General features: G+C 40.0%; 2 protein-coding genes across 2 annotated transcripts in view; one reads left to right on the top strand and one right to left on the bottom strand.

Annotated features, from left to right (window-relative positions):
• Window positions 1-18,391, top strand: part of NINJ1 (ninjurin 1) — a 436,658-nt gene that overhangs the window by 151,714 nt on the left and 266,553 nt on the right. The window lies entirely within an intron of this gene.
• Window positions 1-18,391, bottom strand: part of FAM120A (family with sequence similarity 120 member A) — a 50,762-nt gene that overhangs the window by 26,697 nt on the left and 5,674 nt on the right. The window contains exons 2-3 of the mRNA XM_081848835.1: window positions 13,863-14,109; window positions 13,232-13,314 (exon numbers count right to left, since the gene is read on the bottom strand). Of these exons, the coding sequence (XP_081704961.1) occupies window positions 13,232-13,314; window positions 13,863-14,109 (330 nt within the window). The remainder of the gene's footprint in view (window positions 1-13,231; window positions 13,315-13,862; window positions 14,110-18,391) is intronic.

Consider the following 18,391-nt stretch of genomic DNA (forward strand, 5'->3'; position numbering starts at 1 on the left):
GCTGCTTAGCAAAAAAAAAAAAAAATGGTTTAAGATATGCTGCTCCAACTGCCTTTCTGCTTTTCGGTACAAAGGGAGGTTTTGGGTGATTGTATCTCTGCTTAATAAGCCAAGATAGGAATATGCCTCTTGCTCATGCATGCAACCAGCAAACGAAACAGGAAGTTTTAACTACAGTATTGACTAGAGTTTTCCATTTAATCACAGTTTTCCCCATCTGGATCAACAGCTTTGGAATAAGCCAGGATATTAAACCAACTTCAAAACAGTGCTTGAATATCCCAGCCTGCTTTGAAATTGATAACTATAGTTTCCCAGTTCAGGTTCAACAGGAAACTTGTGCACAGGAACACAGGAAGCCGACATATACTGAACCGGGTCAACAGTCCACCTAGCTTAGTATTGTTTCTACTGCCAGGCAGTGCCAGGCAGAGTTTCAGAAAGGAAGTCTCTCCCAGCCCTACCTGGAGATGCCAGGGATTGAGACTGGGACTTTTTGAATGCTCTACCACTGAGCTACAGCCCTTCCCCAATGGATCTGTGGACTACAGCAGGCAAAAGCCTCATTTACATCTTTGGTTATTAAACCTCTGAATGTGATCTACTGAGGCATGTCAGAACTTGCGAAAATATTCTTGACTGAAACTCCTGGGCCTACTACTCTGTTCCTCGGAAATCAATTCCCCCTGTTCCCATAGGGCCTGCCATTATGCGTAAAAAAGTTAAACCTGGCTGAAATTAAGGCGGGACACTTCTAAACCAGTTCAGAATCCTGATTAAATCCAGCTTTGTCTGGTATCTTCTTCACTGTTTAGATGCCTGCAGTGGAATTATCCAGGCTCAACACCAACATGGCCTGTATCATGTAAGAAAACCTGCAGCAGAAGCTTCACGTGGCATATTTACTTTGGTGCCAGAATTACATGCAAACCATCAAAACCTGGTTTCATGGCTGATCTACCTTGAAGTTGGCAATCACACCTCAGTACCGTTATCTGTGGCCTAACACTAGAATAGTAATTCACTGCAGCAAAAGATCACAAATGGCACCAAGATGCACTGGCAATTTCAGAGGCATATAGAACTACAAGAAAGGTTATTTGGGGTATTAAAAACCACAGCCAAGAGAGATGGGGCAGTAAATGGGGCTGATTGCAACAGAAGACCTAAACCACATGGGCTCTAGTCCAAGTGGAAAGTTATTAGTGTGAAGCTGTATCCCAGCAGAAGCTCTTAATTTTCAAGAACTTTGGTTCCTGAACAAAAGAAGTTTGGTTTTTTAAAAGCCCAAATTATGTAGTATTTGCTTCACACAAAACCACTTACAACAGTGATGTCCATGCACTTTGTAGCCTCACTGGCAACCATTCTACCACATCACATGTAAGATCAAGGGTAGGGAGCCTTCGATCTGTGAGCCAAATTCACACCACAATATCATTTTCCCCAAACCACACCCGCCTGCTCCACATCCAACGCTATGTGTTCATCAGGTGTGGAGCAGGGACGATGCTGCTGGATCAGCTGTTCGACTGAGTTCCCCATAGGAAACTTGATCACTCAGCCAATATCTACAGAAAACAGGGGTGCCAGCCTTATGTTCAGACTGCCCTAGTCCCTTGAGCTGTGGTTCCAATGTGCCCAACAACTAGCTGGCTGTAAGGCACTTCAAAAGCAGTGCACAACAGACTTGGACAGATGGGTGGGGTAACTCACCTCTCAATCATCTGACATAACGATAACAGAGATTTACAAGTGTGTTGATTCACAGGGGTGGGGAAGAATAAGGATCACTCCTGCTGGGCCAAAAAGATCCCACACTCCTGTGTTAGGTGGTTAACTTTTCTAACTTTGTAATCGTTCCATTAACTTTTACAACCTTCTAATATTTTTATTAGGACCTTAATTTATGCAAATATATCCCAATGGCTGCTCCACCCCAACCCTGCTCTAGCTGCCATGGTATCCATATGAATCTCAAACATCTTGTCTTCCAGATGATGTATGAGTGGCTATTTTTCTTAGCAGGGTAGTGTTCTTGGAAACTGCCTCAAATTAAAAGCTATCATAGTCTTTTAAAACCACCAGAGGGCACTCCTGAAGCCAAAGAAAAACATATTATCCATAATCAGCCCCTGCTCTGATTTCAGTTAAATTTCAGTTAACTGATATGTACAGGCAAACATGTAATTCTAAGGTACCATATATATGTAACCAGAAAGATTATTGGAAAGAAAACACATACAAGAGACCAGGAGAGTCAGAACAGAAGAGGAAGTGATATAAAAGTCTCATTTGTAGATTAAGAGGTTGGTCACACAAATCCAAGTTACTAATTAGCCTATAATTTATGCCCTCTCACTACCCAACAACCTTTCCCTCCTTGCATACCAATACACCGCATCAGAAAAATGTTGGGTTCAAACAGGGTTAAGGAACAGAGATGTCTGAATAGTCTGCCTCTTCTATAAGGGCTTCACTTTTGAGCTGTGGGTAGGCTCTGGCTTTACCACCACCACTTTTCAGTTTCTGAAGTCCTTGTAGTACATGACTCCATTCATTAAAGCAGACAGTACCCTCTTCATGTTTGAATTGTGCGACGGAGACATCACATGGTGACCAGGAAGTGGGGGTGCACTGCCCCACCCCTGACACCAACACATAGATCTGAACGTGTGCATTGTGCAGCCCTATGTATGAGCAGCTACTATGTGTAGTTTTCCACATGACCTGCACTTCTGATAACGCTGAAGCCCTGATCTCTTTGGAGCCTACATATGAGCAACTGCTTCTTCAGCCAAACCATGGAAGGCCCTAAAGGGCCATAGGTTAGCCACCTTTTAGGTTAGATTATATTGGCCAAGATGAACCAATGGTCAACTCTGCACAAGTTGCACATTCTTTCTTCCCAAAATACAAGATGAGCCTTGCAGTTTTTACAGAGCAAAAAGTCAGATTTTTTAATATCACCTCATGATAAATTATTTGGTGGAGGGGGCAGGGGGGAGCAGCAAATCAGTACGTCTGAATAATGCTTATTTCAGAAGTTTAACTTGAAGCCTCACACAAACAGCAGCATAAATTTTGTTTGCAAAAAGGTTGACAAACCTAAACAGTTTGGGAACGCTGAACTTGACAGCACTTATGTGTAGGAAATCAATAAGTTAGATTAGCTAAACAAAAACTGGTTTTAAAGCATCTATAATTCCAGTCTCTCCAGCATGAAATTTGGTGGGGGTAGGGAACACATGTGAAATTTGAGAACAAAATATTACCTGAAAAGCAAGGGCAACAGTAGACCCCATTCAGAAAGCTGGGTGGCAAGGCAACCGCTATTCACTCTCAAGAAAGGAATTCTCTGTGGAAAATGGCCTACTGTAAGATTGCATTTTAAACAGCATAGCGCAGCTATAAAAACTGTTCAACTGCTACAACATGAGGCCAATACCCTAAGGAAAATGCTATTTGCCATTAATAATTACAGTTCCCAACATTTTCATCTTTGATGGTTATCTGAAAATTGCCTCATACAGAAGACAGAGCTTCAAAACCTCTCACATAGAGTTCTTTCTATGCAGAACTGGGCAAAGCCTGCAATTTACGAAAAGGCTACCATTATATCCAAACTTAAGCAGTTACTGGCATTTCCCATGCTGAAAGGTTGCTATAAAACAGGATAAGGATTGACACATTTTAAAAATTTGGCAACTTTCTCCTTCAGTATTGATTTATTTAATAAAATGTATATACTGCCTGAATGTAAAAAAACAACAACAACCCACTTCAAAGCTAGTTATATGTATTAGAAGAGATGTAGCTTTGTGTTCAAACAGATTGAGCTGAGAAGCCAAGAAATCAGTGGGAGTCCTCAGGCAAGTAACTATTTCCTCAACTATCTTCAGTTTAGCTCAAGAGTGAGCAACCTGTGGTGCTCAAGTTGTTGTTAGAGCACCTTTTCCCTCAGTTCTATGGGTGAGAGCCATTGATGCCACCGGTTTCTAGAAACTCCTGGTGGACTAAGGAAACCCAAACTGAGAACAGTAGTTCTCCACACCCCATTCTCATTGATGCCACCATGCTGGAAGCATGAATACTTTAAAAAAAAACAAAACAAAAACACACAAAATCATTGGTGGCATCTGGTAAGATCTCCTACTGTGCACAAGATTATAAACATGCTTTTATTATACAAACAGTGAGAACCACTATTGTTGAAAAGGAATATACAAATATTACTTTAAAATAAATAAAATCTGCCAAAGGGTTCCCTGCCTTTGTCTTGCTTCATTCTCCCTCATTAGGCCTGGTCTCGCCATCTCAGCAGAATCCTTATCTCTTCCCATCCTTGCTCACCTCACAGGCCGTAATACCCATTGAGCAAAAGCCAGATCGGCACAGTAGCGACTGGGCTGCCCTTGTGTAAACCTTGAAGCCAGCTCCCCGTCTCCCTCCCAGAGCAAATGTTTAAGAGTAAAAACTAGCATCCAGAAAATGTAAACTAAAGCCCCAAGTATTTGAACATGTAGCCAGTTGAAAAAACAAAACGGCAGTGTGCCTAAAGCAAGAGACAATCCACATTCGGTCCAGAACCACGGATGTGAATCCACTGAGAAGATAATTTTAGAAATTGGAGAGGGCTCGTATTGAGCTTGTGAACAAAACTGCTGGATGGAACGAGGAAAACCCTGGAGTCAACTTCCTTTTGTCGTGGGATTCCACTCACTGGACCTCACCTCAGTATTGAAAATGGCCTCCATCCAGCAAGAATCTTAAGCAGACAGGTGTGGGTGAATAGAAGTGGGGGCGCAACACAGTAGTAGATATTTATTTTAATTTAAAGGAACTGTGCTTTCTGAATATACTATGCTGGCAAGTATACTCAAGAGTGTTGGATTCCTGGGAGTGGTAGGGCCTGTATGTGAGGAGCATAGCTGTCAACTTTTCCCTTTTCTTGCGAGGAATCCTATTCGGAATAAGGGAATTTCCCTTAAAAAAAGGTAAGAGTTGACAGCTATGGCAATGCCACCTGCCCTTTAAATCCTGTTTCTTAATTCTGTGATAGGCTAGTTGTTCTGTAGGAGAAAGATGCTCTGCATATGCAGAGAGGCATATTTAAATATTCTTGCTGGCTACTAAAAATACAAAATGGCTACAAAGCCCAGGTACTATCTGTGTACTTCCGAATCCCACCACCTGGAGCCCTATCCACAGAACCATTTTACCTCATTTGGGAAGGATTCACCTGATTGAAACTTGTATGATTTTTGCCTTCAAAAATAGAGGTTATTCTTTGTCTAGTAAAGAATTACTGGCGCAAGGGCATTTTTCAAAGTTTAATAACAGATTTAAGTATTTTTTAAATCCGCAGGTAGCCATAATTTTAAACAGGATTAGTGTAAAAATATTGACAAAGTGGGATGAGGAAACTAAAACGTGAAAAAATTATTATGAAACTTTTAAAAATATAGCAACTATGCTTTGACATCAAGTTTTTATTAACTAGCAGGTCATTTTCTCTTCTACGCTTTACCCTCAGAGCAAGAGCTACTGAAGGAAATCAACAGAATTGTTAAAACTTCTTCTCAGATTAGAAGGAATGGAATACCCTGAGCTTTGCTACGAGAAAATAAACTAAATTTAATAAAATGCCACTTAAAAATGCTCACTGCTTTAGAGGCCCCTTCATATTTTAATTTTCAAAAGATGGTTCTACTTTTCCTCATAGCTGCAATTATCTGATGTACAATGTTATCACTTAGTTTTTAGCTCCCCACCCAAAGCAACTAGCCTGCTTTTTACTTATACAAAGGAGCTCCTCTTATTAGCAAAAAGCAGACTGTTTTGTGTGTTTTTTAAAGGAAAATTGCAAGCTACAAGGGCTGGTGAAGGAGAAACAAAGCACACCAGCTCTCCTTAGGAAGCCCACTCACACACCTGGAGGGAATTCTTAGCTGCCAACGGTGAGCAGGTGAGTAGCTAATACAAGACTGAATTGTCATAAGTAGCATTAAATGAATTATATGTTGAAATTCTGGATTTACTGCATATCAAATATTAAAGGATGCATAATCAATTCTGAACACATTTCTAATGGAAATGGAAATCAGAATTCATTACTATAGCTCCTATAACAAAAAATTACAGATGCTTTAACATGAGCAGTTAACAGCATGGCAGCCAGGCACAAGAGACACTTAAATGGGTACGGAAATATTGTGTTTTTCATTTTTCTTTTAAAATCTAACTGGGTAGCACTATAATTATGGAGGAGGAAGTGACATCACACCTGGAAAACGGAAGTTTGAAAGGAGAATTCTGCAATCCTGGAGAAGATTTTTTTTATAACCCAGTAACTGGAACCGAGAAGTCCACAAAAGAAAGTAGCAGCAGCAGCAGATTAAGTGGCTGAAAAAGACAGGCAGTGAATAGAGTTTTATTCTATAACTACTAGAAGAAAAACCTCAAACACTTCTGCTAGCACAATGAGGATACCATGAAGTACATAAAAAGACAAAACAGTCAAGATATCATGTTAAGCTGAAGCATCTAAAAAGTTAATGGAGTGTGTTTAGAAATGGAAACGGCTACAGTTTTTCTTCAAAGGAGAAAAATGAATTTGCACTAATGTATAAGATCAAGTAGACAGATGTTTGCAGCAGACTGTTAAGTTTCAATAAGAGTACATAACCAAAATTAATAATCAGACGGCAACGGAGGGGGAGAACATGTAAATTGCACGTTATGAGATCATGACAAGCAAAGTTCATTGTGAACCCCAAAAGCCCAGAGCCTGACAGCTTGGAGCAATTTCTCAAGAAATGACTGCACTTTTCATAAAGCCTAAGGATATTTAATCCCATTTTCCATGCCAAAAATCTGCACTCTATACTTCAAAAGCCTTTTTTTATCATTTCAACTAGAAATGAGTTTTAAAAAGAAACCTAGATAAATTCTTCACATAGGTTAGTAAAACTGAAACGCTGTTTCGTTTTAAAAAAGAGAGAGCTGAATGAGCAACACAACCCTATTCTTAAAAATTAGACATTATCTCCTCATAGTTACAACTAAAAAGGCCCTGAGACTAAAAATACTCATGAGCAAAAAGGCCTCAAAGATGCTATTGTCTTCAGAATCTCCACTTCTACACTGATGAGTGAGCAAATGTTATTTAACTAAGAGCAGGAAGAGATGGTCACATTCACTATACAATCCCCTACAAAGAATTTTTTTTGGGGGGTGGGAAGTACAGAGTCTTTCTTGCTCACTCCAGGCTCATCTATTCTACATTAACTCTTCCCTATCACTTTGCATTTTCCTTATCTGACATTTTTCCTGCATCAATTACAGCAGAATCAGACTATTAGAGCACTCATCTAGGTTGACCCCTTTACTTGGTTCTATTTCAGGCTTCAGGAAACAGGCTACACGTTTTGTATGTTGCTTCATATAAAGTACTCCCTGTACATACAGAACTATGTCAAGGAGGGCTCTAGGCAAGCGTTCTCTCTTGTCATACTAGCTTGTTATGCACATGTGTGATCAGGGGACAGGACATAGAAAACATGCAACCCTCCACCTGCAGTATGAAATTGTACAGTCCAGCAACAGGTATTTTGTGTCAGTGCTCTCGATAATTTACATTTGCTTCTGGATTACAAATCCACAGGACAGAAATTGTCAACTGAGTGTTATACACAACATCTCTTAGAGCCATTTCCAGCTATGACAAGATAAAACACTGCTGCACATACAGCAACCATATATAAACCTTTATAAACAAAGCTACATATCCTACTCTCAAGCTTACACCTAAAGTAAGACAGGGTCACCAATCTTTTGGGACCAGTGAGCATATCTGGAATTTTAAGAAAGTGCCACAGGTTGCCAGCGACAAGATGGGATGTGTGACCTAACACAAAATGGCTGCTTTGAGGGTGTGGTTCAACACAAAATGGATGCTACGTCTAAAAAAGGAGAGTCAGGACCACAAAATGCTGTGCGCCTGCTCCCACCCCATAAAAAAGCACCTACATGAGCCACCACAACACTTGCTCAGTTTTTGCACCTCTCCTCTGTTCAGTACAGGGGAGTGGGTGTCCAATCCTGGCATCCAATGAAATGTGGGTATGAACATGTTCACTGTGGGAGAGGCTGATTCAGTACAAACAAGAACTGAACAAGAATAGCAAACTTACACACTGTAGTTTTTTAAGGAGATATTTACGTTTCATAGGCACCACAGGGTGTACTGGTAGGCACACTTGCACCCAGGGGCACCCACTGCAGGAAGACATAATGGAAGGGCAATGTATGGGAACTGTAGAAAGTGAGAGTTCAGTTAAAGAATGATAGGATGAACAATACCTCTTCATCCCTTCTTTCTTTAACTGCACTTAAATACTAAAAATGGAGGAATGGCAGAGTTCCAATGGAGCAACAAGAAAGATAAAAAAACAGAGCACAGTGGGGAAATCAATACTGTAGCACTGAATTTACAGGGGACAGTGTTATCAGGGGAGTCAAGACAGCAAGAGAGGAACATGCACAACAAACAAGTGGAAGAATGCATACATTTGAAAGTTAAATTGAATGCAAGATGAGAGAGAGCCAATGTACGTAACAGAAGACAGGAAGTAAAATCATCATGACAGGGATAGATTAGTTGAGCTGAAGAAAGAGAATACATAATTGAGCAACCTTCACATGAAAACCTACTGGACAAAAACTAAGTTACCATCAAGCAACTGTAGGAGATGCTGGAATCTGTCCAACAGTAAGCACCTTGTCTTCTGTGAATCAGATGCAACAGTAGCCTCTCTCAATGTGTGGAGATGAGAGCAGAAAAAGGTGTCCAACCTCCTTGGGTTCATAATCATGGAAAATGTTGCACTAGTTCCATCCACCCACAAGTGATTTTGATTTTAAAATACATCTAGACTTTAGAGTAGGGGTATGGAAAAGAGGTCCACGAATAGACAGGAGACCAAGTGCCAGAATTGTTGTGAAGTAGGCCAAACTAGGTAGCCAGTGCTTAATTCAAAAAAGCACTTCTTTTGTTCTTAAGAAACTGTGTTTACTTGGGAACATTTAGCATTGATTAGCTATGCCTAAACTATTAAGAAAACAACTATTGCTTTGTAAATTTAAGAGCCCAGTGGACCACAGGGATTCCCAGGAGGCAGAAAGCTAAGAATTCAGCCCATTCTTGCCTCACAAAACTGACAATGAATAAAAATTAGGTTATCTTATAAGCTGAGGCCTTATTTATGGATTTTTTAAAAAAAATATATAAGGTCTTAAAAATGACTCAACAACTAACCAGAGAGGTCATGAATGAATTTCATTTCCTCTGTCCTACTTACTGGCTAACATAAACAAAATAATAACAGAAACTATTATTAGTTTTCTCTTTTCTCCTGCAAAGACATGTAAAGAAATGTTCTTAATCTTATTGGTTTGTTCCTATTCTTACATTAATGTAAGTACCACATATTTTAACATTGTGTATGTTTAGAGCTGTATGTTTTGGGTGTTTTAAATTGCTTTTAGAGGATCTATGTTCATATAATAAAATTTGCTTTGTATTGAATATAACTTCCTAATGTGACAGTTGAGTATACATGTTACATGGGCACCAATACCCAATAACAACGCTACAAAACAAGACAATATTTTTAATGTTTTAAAAGTGTCATCTATGACAATAAAGCTAATGGTTTTTAATGACTTTTTTAAAAAGCAGATGGATGGGGATGCAATTTGCTAACAGCACAGAACAGACAGCCATTATTTGTTTTTGTTCATATAAGGATAAAGAAGTTATGCAAGGGAAACAATGAGCGCTAGAACAGGAGAAACTGGAATGGAGCTGGAGAGTAGGAACTCATGCATTCTGAGACTTCATGACTGCATTCACATAAACTATCATGATTAGTTTATCAAGAACACACAGATGGCCCATTTTGCTTCTCCCCTAGCAGGAACCACAAATCACAATTCCTGGCTTAGTGTCCAAATCATGACTGTGGTTTGTTTCACTCTAAGCTAACACTGCTGAGAAGCTAAAGTTTGCTCTTGCAGATGTAACTCTTAGCCAGGGATCTTCTGATTGGAAAGGAGCACCATAGGCACATTCTTCACATTAACAGTAATTCACCAGCTATAGTTTACAGTTATTTGCAACTGTTTGAAACTAAGGCAAATTGAGAATCTTTTTTTATCCCAAGAAGACTACAAGTGTATTGGTGTGATAAAGATAAAAATAATAATATTTGATGAACTGTGATTGATGTAACTCTACCAGAATGAACGGGACAGTCCAATAGCATTCTGAAAGGTAACAGTAGAACCCTGTTTTGAATAGTGCCTCTGATTTTGGTCTATCTATTCAAGAAGACTTAATTCAAACCACTACATATGGCAAAAAGCTCCAGTAATGGTAATGAACACTTGAGTACAAGAAGCTGAAGTAGTTATGCCTGTTTAGCCTGTTCAAAAGGAGGAAGAGAGCAAATGAGCACATAAGCCTTAATGTCAAACCAACAGAAGATATTTCTAGAAATAACTACACAGGTTAAATAGTACTGCAGATACAAATCAATGGTTGTAAAACTACCCATTAATAAATTTATATTAGAAATCAAGTCAAGGCTAACCAGCTACCACGTTTATAAAATTCTGCCTGTCTTTCTAAAATAATAACAAAGAACTTTAAAAGAACAGTGAAATCCATCTGTGATTAGTTTTAATCAGGTGCCTCATTTGTGAAACAATGGGGCACAGGTGGAGGGTGAATGAGAATGTGCTTGTATGAGCCTGAGGCGGTTGGTACCCCAAATATTGAATATATTTATTTGTATTATTCTTCCTAATATTGGGCATCTGGAAAACACAGTATGCCACGGTACCTTGGGTGGTATAAATAATTCAACAATGCTATTTTAGGAGCTTACAGTGAACTTGTACATTATGGGTTGGAACTAAACTTGTAATTGGCCAAGTTTCACTTCTGTTGGAAGAGGAGAGGAAAGAGATGTTTTGCTGATCCCTCCTTCACCTTGCAGCTTCCTGAAAATCTGCACAGGTTGGTTGGGGAGCACTAAGAGAGGCATCACATCCATGAACACAGGTCCCAATATGTAAAATTGTGATATGAACAGCTGCCTATGGGATGAAGTAGCTATGACCTGGGGAGCATGTTTTTTACTCACATCTAAAACAAATGGTGGGGGCAATAAGCTCTGATACGGTGTGCAAAGCTACTGGGGAAAGCTGGGTCCCTGCAGTGAGCAAGCACAGGAAGGCAATGTGAGGGGAAATCCAGCTCCCCTGATGCATGTACACCCCTTTTAGTGCAAAAGAACGCCCCACCACCCTGGCACTCTGTGTGTGTGGGGGGGGGGTGAATAGGACAGACGCACAAACAACATACAGATCTGCCTCTATTACATCTAGTTCAGCCTGCAAATTATCACCATACTAATGGTCAGAAACAAGCTTCCCTTCATCAGGTTTGCTACTGAGGTTTGGACTTCTTTTTGCCCATCCTTGCTCCAAGTAGCTTACCTCCCCGCTCTGAAACATCTGGATTGTTTCCCCGTGTCCAGGCAGAAAGGAAGAGGAGTAAATGCAAGAGGCTGGTGGACACTGGGACACAGCTATTTGGCCATTAAAATATGTAACAGGACAGCTACTTAAGAAAAATTTGCCCCACCACAAGCATAATCTGTGAGGCACAGATTATAGTGAGGCACTTACAATTAACATTTGTGCTGAATCACCCTTGTGAATTTGAGATTGTTTTCTTCACAAACATGGAGTAAACGGCTTTATTTTTTAAATAAGTAACTCACATTTAATACAAAGTGAAAGCAAGACCAGCAACTAGGATGCAGATTTGTAGCCTAATCTACATGTGATGAGTTTGATGTCATGGCTTATGATACTGCAGGTTGAAGCAGGCCAAGGTGCTTTTGTTCCTTAAAAGACTTTCTTTTTAAAATGACAATGAAAAGTTGAATATATATGATTACTCAAAATAAAGCGGGGGGGGGGAGGAGAGAAAGAAATAAATAAAAACTTCCATAACTCCCAGTGCTGAATCAGCCTTGAATCTTAGGCTGCAATCCTAAACAAACTTACTTGGAAGCAAGTTGCAGTGTCACCAAGATAATTTATGTTCAAGACAACCTAGTAGGATCTGGGTTCTTATTGTGTATGATGGCTTCTTCTCCACCCCTGTTGCTCATTCAACAAGCATAAAAGTATTATACAACTGCAACAAATAGTTAGATGGACTTAAAGTTATGCCCTTAAATCTATCTAAATTCCTGCAGCACTTTTTTGCAATGATGATAACTTCAGCACAGGTATCTAGGCGAGAAAGTGACAGAATTCAAGAAAACCAGGAGGTGTTTGATCTTGTTTAAACCATCAACTGTGTTTACCGTTTCTTAAACTCTGGTATGCATGTCCCATCAAGTCTAAGGAACCAACAGCACTTCTGAGAGCTGGAAGCTTAAGATCACCACTGTTTCAGATACTGAATTTTCATAAGCCATACACCAGCACCCAAGCCCTCTGTTCAGGTTTTTCATAAAGTTGTCCAACTGGCAATACCATCACAGTTACAACTTTTGTACTAAACCTTGGTTCTCGAACTTAATCCATTCCAGGAGTCCGTTTGACTCCCAAAACCATTCAAAAACCAAAGCGCGGCTTCCGCTTGAGTGCAGGAGCTTCCTGCACTCAAGTGGAAGCCGCGTCGAACATTCAGCTTCCAAAAAACGTTCACAAACTGGAACACTTAATTCCGGGTTTGCGGCGTTCGGGAGCCAATTTGTTCGACAACTAAGCTGTTTGAGATCCAAGGTACCACTGTAAATGTATCTAGTATAGCTGAATACAAATAATTTTTTCTCTTAGAGCTATCAGAAAGAAAGGAAAGGGAAAAAGAGCAAATATTTTCAGAACTGCAGTCACGTTGCTGATGCTAGTGCAGTTTAGTATGATAAAATGAGAACTTAAACAAGAAACACGGTGTGTACATTGCCCATATGAATGGAAAAACTTGAAGAACTCACTTACAGCGAAGCAAGTTCTCAGAGTAGTCCTCTTTTAAGTCTTTGGTGCTACTTTAGAATACCCAACAATATTAGAAGTTGCCCAAATTATGTTTTATTCCTATGCTAGGTTATTTGTTTTAATGTCAGAAATTATATTAAAGTTGTACCTTAAGAGAGGCTAGTGGATGTTCTGGACCAAGTAAACTCCAATGAAATGAAGCCAAATCTTCATCAGGTAGAATGTGATTACCTGGAATATACAATATGCAATGCTTTTAAAAAATATACTATATGTTACTTGTTCTTCATAAATGGTTGTCTCGTTTACTTTTTTAAAATATCAAGGCAGTACTTGAAATTAGTGAAGTCTGACAGAGTTGGGGGGAAATAACAATCCTAAATTCAAATTTCACTTGCAGATAATGCAATTAGAGAGACTGAATATGATAATGAGTATTTATAAGGTAACTAATCTACATTTTTTCCTGGTATCACATCTAATTCAGAAACAATGTTTATCCAAAACTAAGTCCCATATTAATGGGGCTTACTTCCAAGTAATCACATTTAGGATTGCAGCCTTACTTCAGGTACCTCCACATTTCCATGTAAAAGTGATTGGGATAAAAGGTACCAGATTCTGATTCACTGCTATATAATTAAAAAACAAAAAACAAAAACCACACACAAATCAAGAGGATGAAGAAATGATAAAACAAGTGTGCACAGAAACAGTCCTTCCAATAACACATTCTTAAGATCAGATAAATGTGGACTTCCATGTGTCATTCCACCTACCTAAAAGAGCAGCAAAAATAGGAAACCGATTTGGATTCAGGTCCAGTTGCTTGGCAACTTCATGCATCAGGTATTGGCTTGTCGTGAGGCTTTTTCCATTACGGCTCAGTTTTAGGGCATGGGCACTGAAATAGTAAGGGATGTTGCACAATGCGTAATCTGAATCAAATGCAACCAAGCCATGGAAGCCTTTTTCTCGGCAAAATGAAATTACTTCTTGATGGTGGTCTTCAATGCTCTGTGCAACCTATGCAAAAAGGGAGGGAGGGAGGGGGAGGAAGAAAAGGATACATTAAATGTTAATACCAAACTGTATGAATGTGCTGAAATGTACATTAGCAGTTCATGTTAAAAACAAGTTCTCACACACTGGAAATGTGCAGCTCCAACTTGTTGACAACAACAGGTTATCCTATACCATCCTTAGTCAAACTTTGGTCCTTCCTTCTCCTAAACACTATAATCAGGGCCAATGAAGATCCCATATTCAAAACAAGTGTGCAGTTTCCCAGTTCAAGCACTACTTTCTAACAAGAAGGAGAAGAACGCTGAAAGCAACTCTTGATTTCACTGTATTCAATTGACGAACTAATGAACAGGCCAGACTCCCTATTCTGCTCCCCGCATCCCAAAAGACCTACATAAAAGACACCTATGTTCCCCTGCCAACAACTTTCTGAAACATACCTGTCCCCTTGGGACAGAAAGGTATTTACAAGACAACACACATCCCATCTGAAATGTTTTCAACTCTTTACAGGCTTATCAGGTCTCACCTTGGTTTTTGCAGATCAGCAAGAGTCCATCCCTCCTGTGGTGTGGCATACCGTATTTTTCCGCCTATAAGATGCCCCCATGTATAAGACTATTTTGGGGGACTCAGATTTAAGAAAATGGCCTTGGCACTATCCATGTATAAGATGCCCCCTAATTTTTGACATAATTTATTAGGGGGAAAACCTAGTCTTATACATGGAAAAATACGGTATATATTTTTCCTTCTGGAGGTTAAAAGCCTGGAACTTGGACTAAGATCATTATTTGTCAAGGACCAGGGCAGACTGCCATATTCACAGCCATGTATCCCTGAAATATCAAAGTCCATCACCAAGATGCAAAAATAAAATAAAATTGTAAGCTGCTTTGCTAGCCAATCTTCTTAAAAATATATTTCAGCCTCCAACTTTATTTGCCCATGTATTTCAGCAAGCTTTATAGCTTTGCTGGATTTTAGTGGGGGACTTATTTATTTAATACAATTATTTATGTCCAGCTTTTCAGGATTCAAATCTTTCCATGGTAAACTACAAGTAACAAAGATCCATGAATGAAATCAAAGGTTTTACTGGAGTTTCTTTGTCAGTCTGTTTTTTATGATTTTATTGAATCAGGTTTAATTTTTATGCCATTCTGAGTTCTGTTATTATCTTCTAAAATTACTAAATAAATCAGGATACAATAATAATTAATTATATAATGCAACAAGGATCCCTGATGACTCAGGGATGATTATGATAGCTACCGCAATACCACTAGGACTGATTGATTAAGATTAAGAGATATTTAAATGTAAATCACATTTCCCATTTTGAATTTCATACATGCATGCAAATGCTACAATTGCACACACTCGTCAGTAAGTCATTCTAAGTGAACTAAGTGGGATTTATGGAAGATCATGCTGACAAGTGCCCAAATTTTCCCAGAAGCAATGTTACTGAACAAAATAATGTCTTCCCAGTGTGGAGTATAAATGACCATGCTATTTGTTTGATAGAATCATAAATATAAATAATCTGAAACTGAACACATAGCTGAGTTTAGGTACATGGACAGCATAAAACAGGACTACAAACTGCTGTCATATAAGTCTGGTTTGCACATCTTACCAAGCCAAATTACAGTTTAGTAGGAACACAGTGGCTCCTAAAATGGCAATAGCCACCATTTGGCTCCTCCCTCCTAAGTCATGGCTTGTCATGCTGTTCAACCCCACACCTATGGTTTAGCTTTCTGAGACAAGCTGAGAGCTATAATCCACAGGACAAAACTTGGTTAAAGCTCATAGCTAATATGGAGAGCTAAAACACAAGGCCAAGTTTAGTCAAAATGCTAAGCCATGCCATGGCTTAGTGCAGCGCAGCAGAACAAGCAGAAAGTATCTGCAATCTCTTCTCCCAGAGCTCAGGCATCCAAGCTAACCCACAGTCTGGCTTAGCATTTTATAACGGAGATGGCTCTATGCTGTTTGAACTCCCATCAGTTCCAGCCAGCATGGCCAATGGGTCAGGGCCTGTACAACTTACTGTCAAACAACATCTGAAGGTCCTGTGATCTTCCGGTGAAGTGAGGGAATAAATGTAATTAATTAATTAATGATGCTAGCAATCAGAATAGTAAATACAGGACTTGACTTGATAAGATGTCTAGATTATGAACCAGTGCCTTGAGGCAGCAATGGGTTGGACAAGGGACAAAAAACTTAAGTGCACTCCAGACAAGGCATTTGTGCTCCTAATCAGGAAGGAGAGAGAATATGCAATAGGATTCAAGCTGTTTTGGACAGGGTTGAGGACTTGAAAACATCAAGTTCTGAGTTTGGGAGTGCTGGATGACTAGGTGACAGCAGTGGTCAGCTTAGACTTGTGCGTGAACCTTGTCCATTCCTGACTACAGGAACTCATGCCTTTGTTAAATCAAGGTTTAGCAAATGCACTGCCTACCACAGCCATTCCCAGTCAAATTTAAAGTGCTGGTTTTAACCTTTAAAGCCAGGATGGGGAGCCTTTGGCCCTCCAGATGTTGCTGAACTGCAACTTCCATCAGCCACAGAAGCATGGCTAATAGCCAGGTATGGTGGGAGCTGTAGTTCAGCAACCTATGGAGGGCCAAAGGTTTCCCACACTTCCCTTAAGCATAACTGGGCCAATTATTCAAAGGACCACCTGCACCCATAGCAACCTGCCTGCACCTTAAGATCTTGTTGTTTATCTGCCACTAAGTTGGTGGGTACAAGGGACAGGGCTTTCTCTGTGGTGGTCCCACAACTTTAGAAGACACTGCCAACTGACCTACCTTTATAAAGCTACTACATTTCAGGTCTTCAGAAAGGCTTTGAAGATCCAGTTATTTTCATGGGCAGATCTAAAAGTGTCACTCTATGCTGCCACTGAGTTTCCTTGGCCAATGGTCTTATTGCTGGTTTTCTTAATGTTGTATTGCATTCAATTTTATTATCACTGGAATAGTTTTACTCAAAAGGTAAAAGGTAAAGGGACCCCTGACCATTAGGTCCAGTCGTGGCTGACTCTGGGGTTGCGGCGCTCATCTCGTTTTATTGGCCGAGGGAGCCGGCATACAGCTTCCGGGTCATGTGGCCAGCATGACTAAGACGCTTCTGGCGAACCAGAGCAGCACACGGAAACGCCATTTACCTTCCCGCCGGAGCAGTACTTATTTATCTACTTGCACTTTGACGTGTTTTCGAACTGCTAGGTTGTCAGGAGCAGGGACCGAGCAACGGGAGCTCACCCTGTCACGGGGATTCGAACCACCAACCTTCTGATCAGCAAGTCCTAGGCTCTGTGGTTTAACCCACAGCGCCACCTGCCTATAAATTTTTAATAAATACTTGTGGGATCACCTCCTCCCGAACCATCCAGCTTCCTCAGATCAGGAAGGGCCCTTCTCTGCATCCTAACTAGAATAGAGGCTCAGTAGATGGCACAAAAGAAGCAAAGATCACCAGTGTTGAAGCAATGATTCTTCAACATCAACTTTGTTGGACTGGTTGGATGCCTGGTTACCGTCTTCCAAAACAACTACTCTATTCCCAACTTAAAAATGGAAAGTGTAAATCTGGTGGTCAACGAAAGAGGTTTAAAGATGCTCTCAAGGCAAATCTTTTAAAATGTAGTATAAACACCGACAATTGGGAAACACTGGCTTGCGGGCGCTCAAATTGGAGAACAGCCATTACCAAAGGTGTCATGAACTTTGAAGATGAACTCAGGACAAAACAAGCCAAGAGGAAGGCACATTTGGCAAACCCTCGCCATGATAAAACTCCCATCCGGAAACCTATGTCCCCACTGTGGAAGGACATGTGCATCCAGAATTGGCCTCCAGTCACTTACAGACTCACTGTTAAAACCATATTGATGGAAGACAATCTTACTCAGCTATGAGTGATCGCCAAAGAAGACCTCTCTGGCTGGATATCACCAGCTGACAAAGACATTTTTAACCTGGCAGACTTCCACCTGCCAAACACCTTATGTAAAGGTCATGGTTTATCTCTGATCTCTGCCACTGTTCTATTTTCAATTTTTTCAATTTTATTTTAGGACCCTGCAAATTTAATTTACTGCAGGTTGCCCTGAGTAGTGCCTATGGTGGATAGGATATAGATATATAGCATAAAAACTAGAAGCCAGATTTAAAAGTGAAAGGAAGTGTGTAAGCTGAAGAAAACCAAAAGGGAGGCAAAATAAAATGGTTTTGGCAGCATGTCAAAATACCAAAAAACA

Source organism: Podarcis erhardii (genome assembly GCF_964252035.2).
Source record: "Podarcis erhardii genome assembly, chromosome: 2".
Taxonomy (NCBI): Eukaryota; Metazoa; Chordata; class Lepidosauria; order Squamata; family Lacertidae; genus Podarcis; species Podarcis erhardii.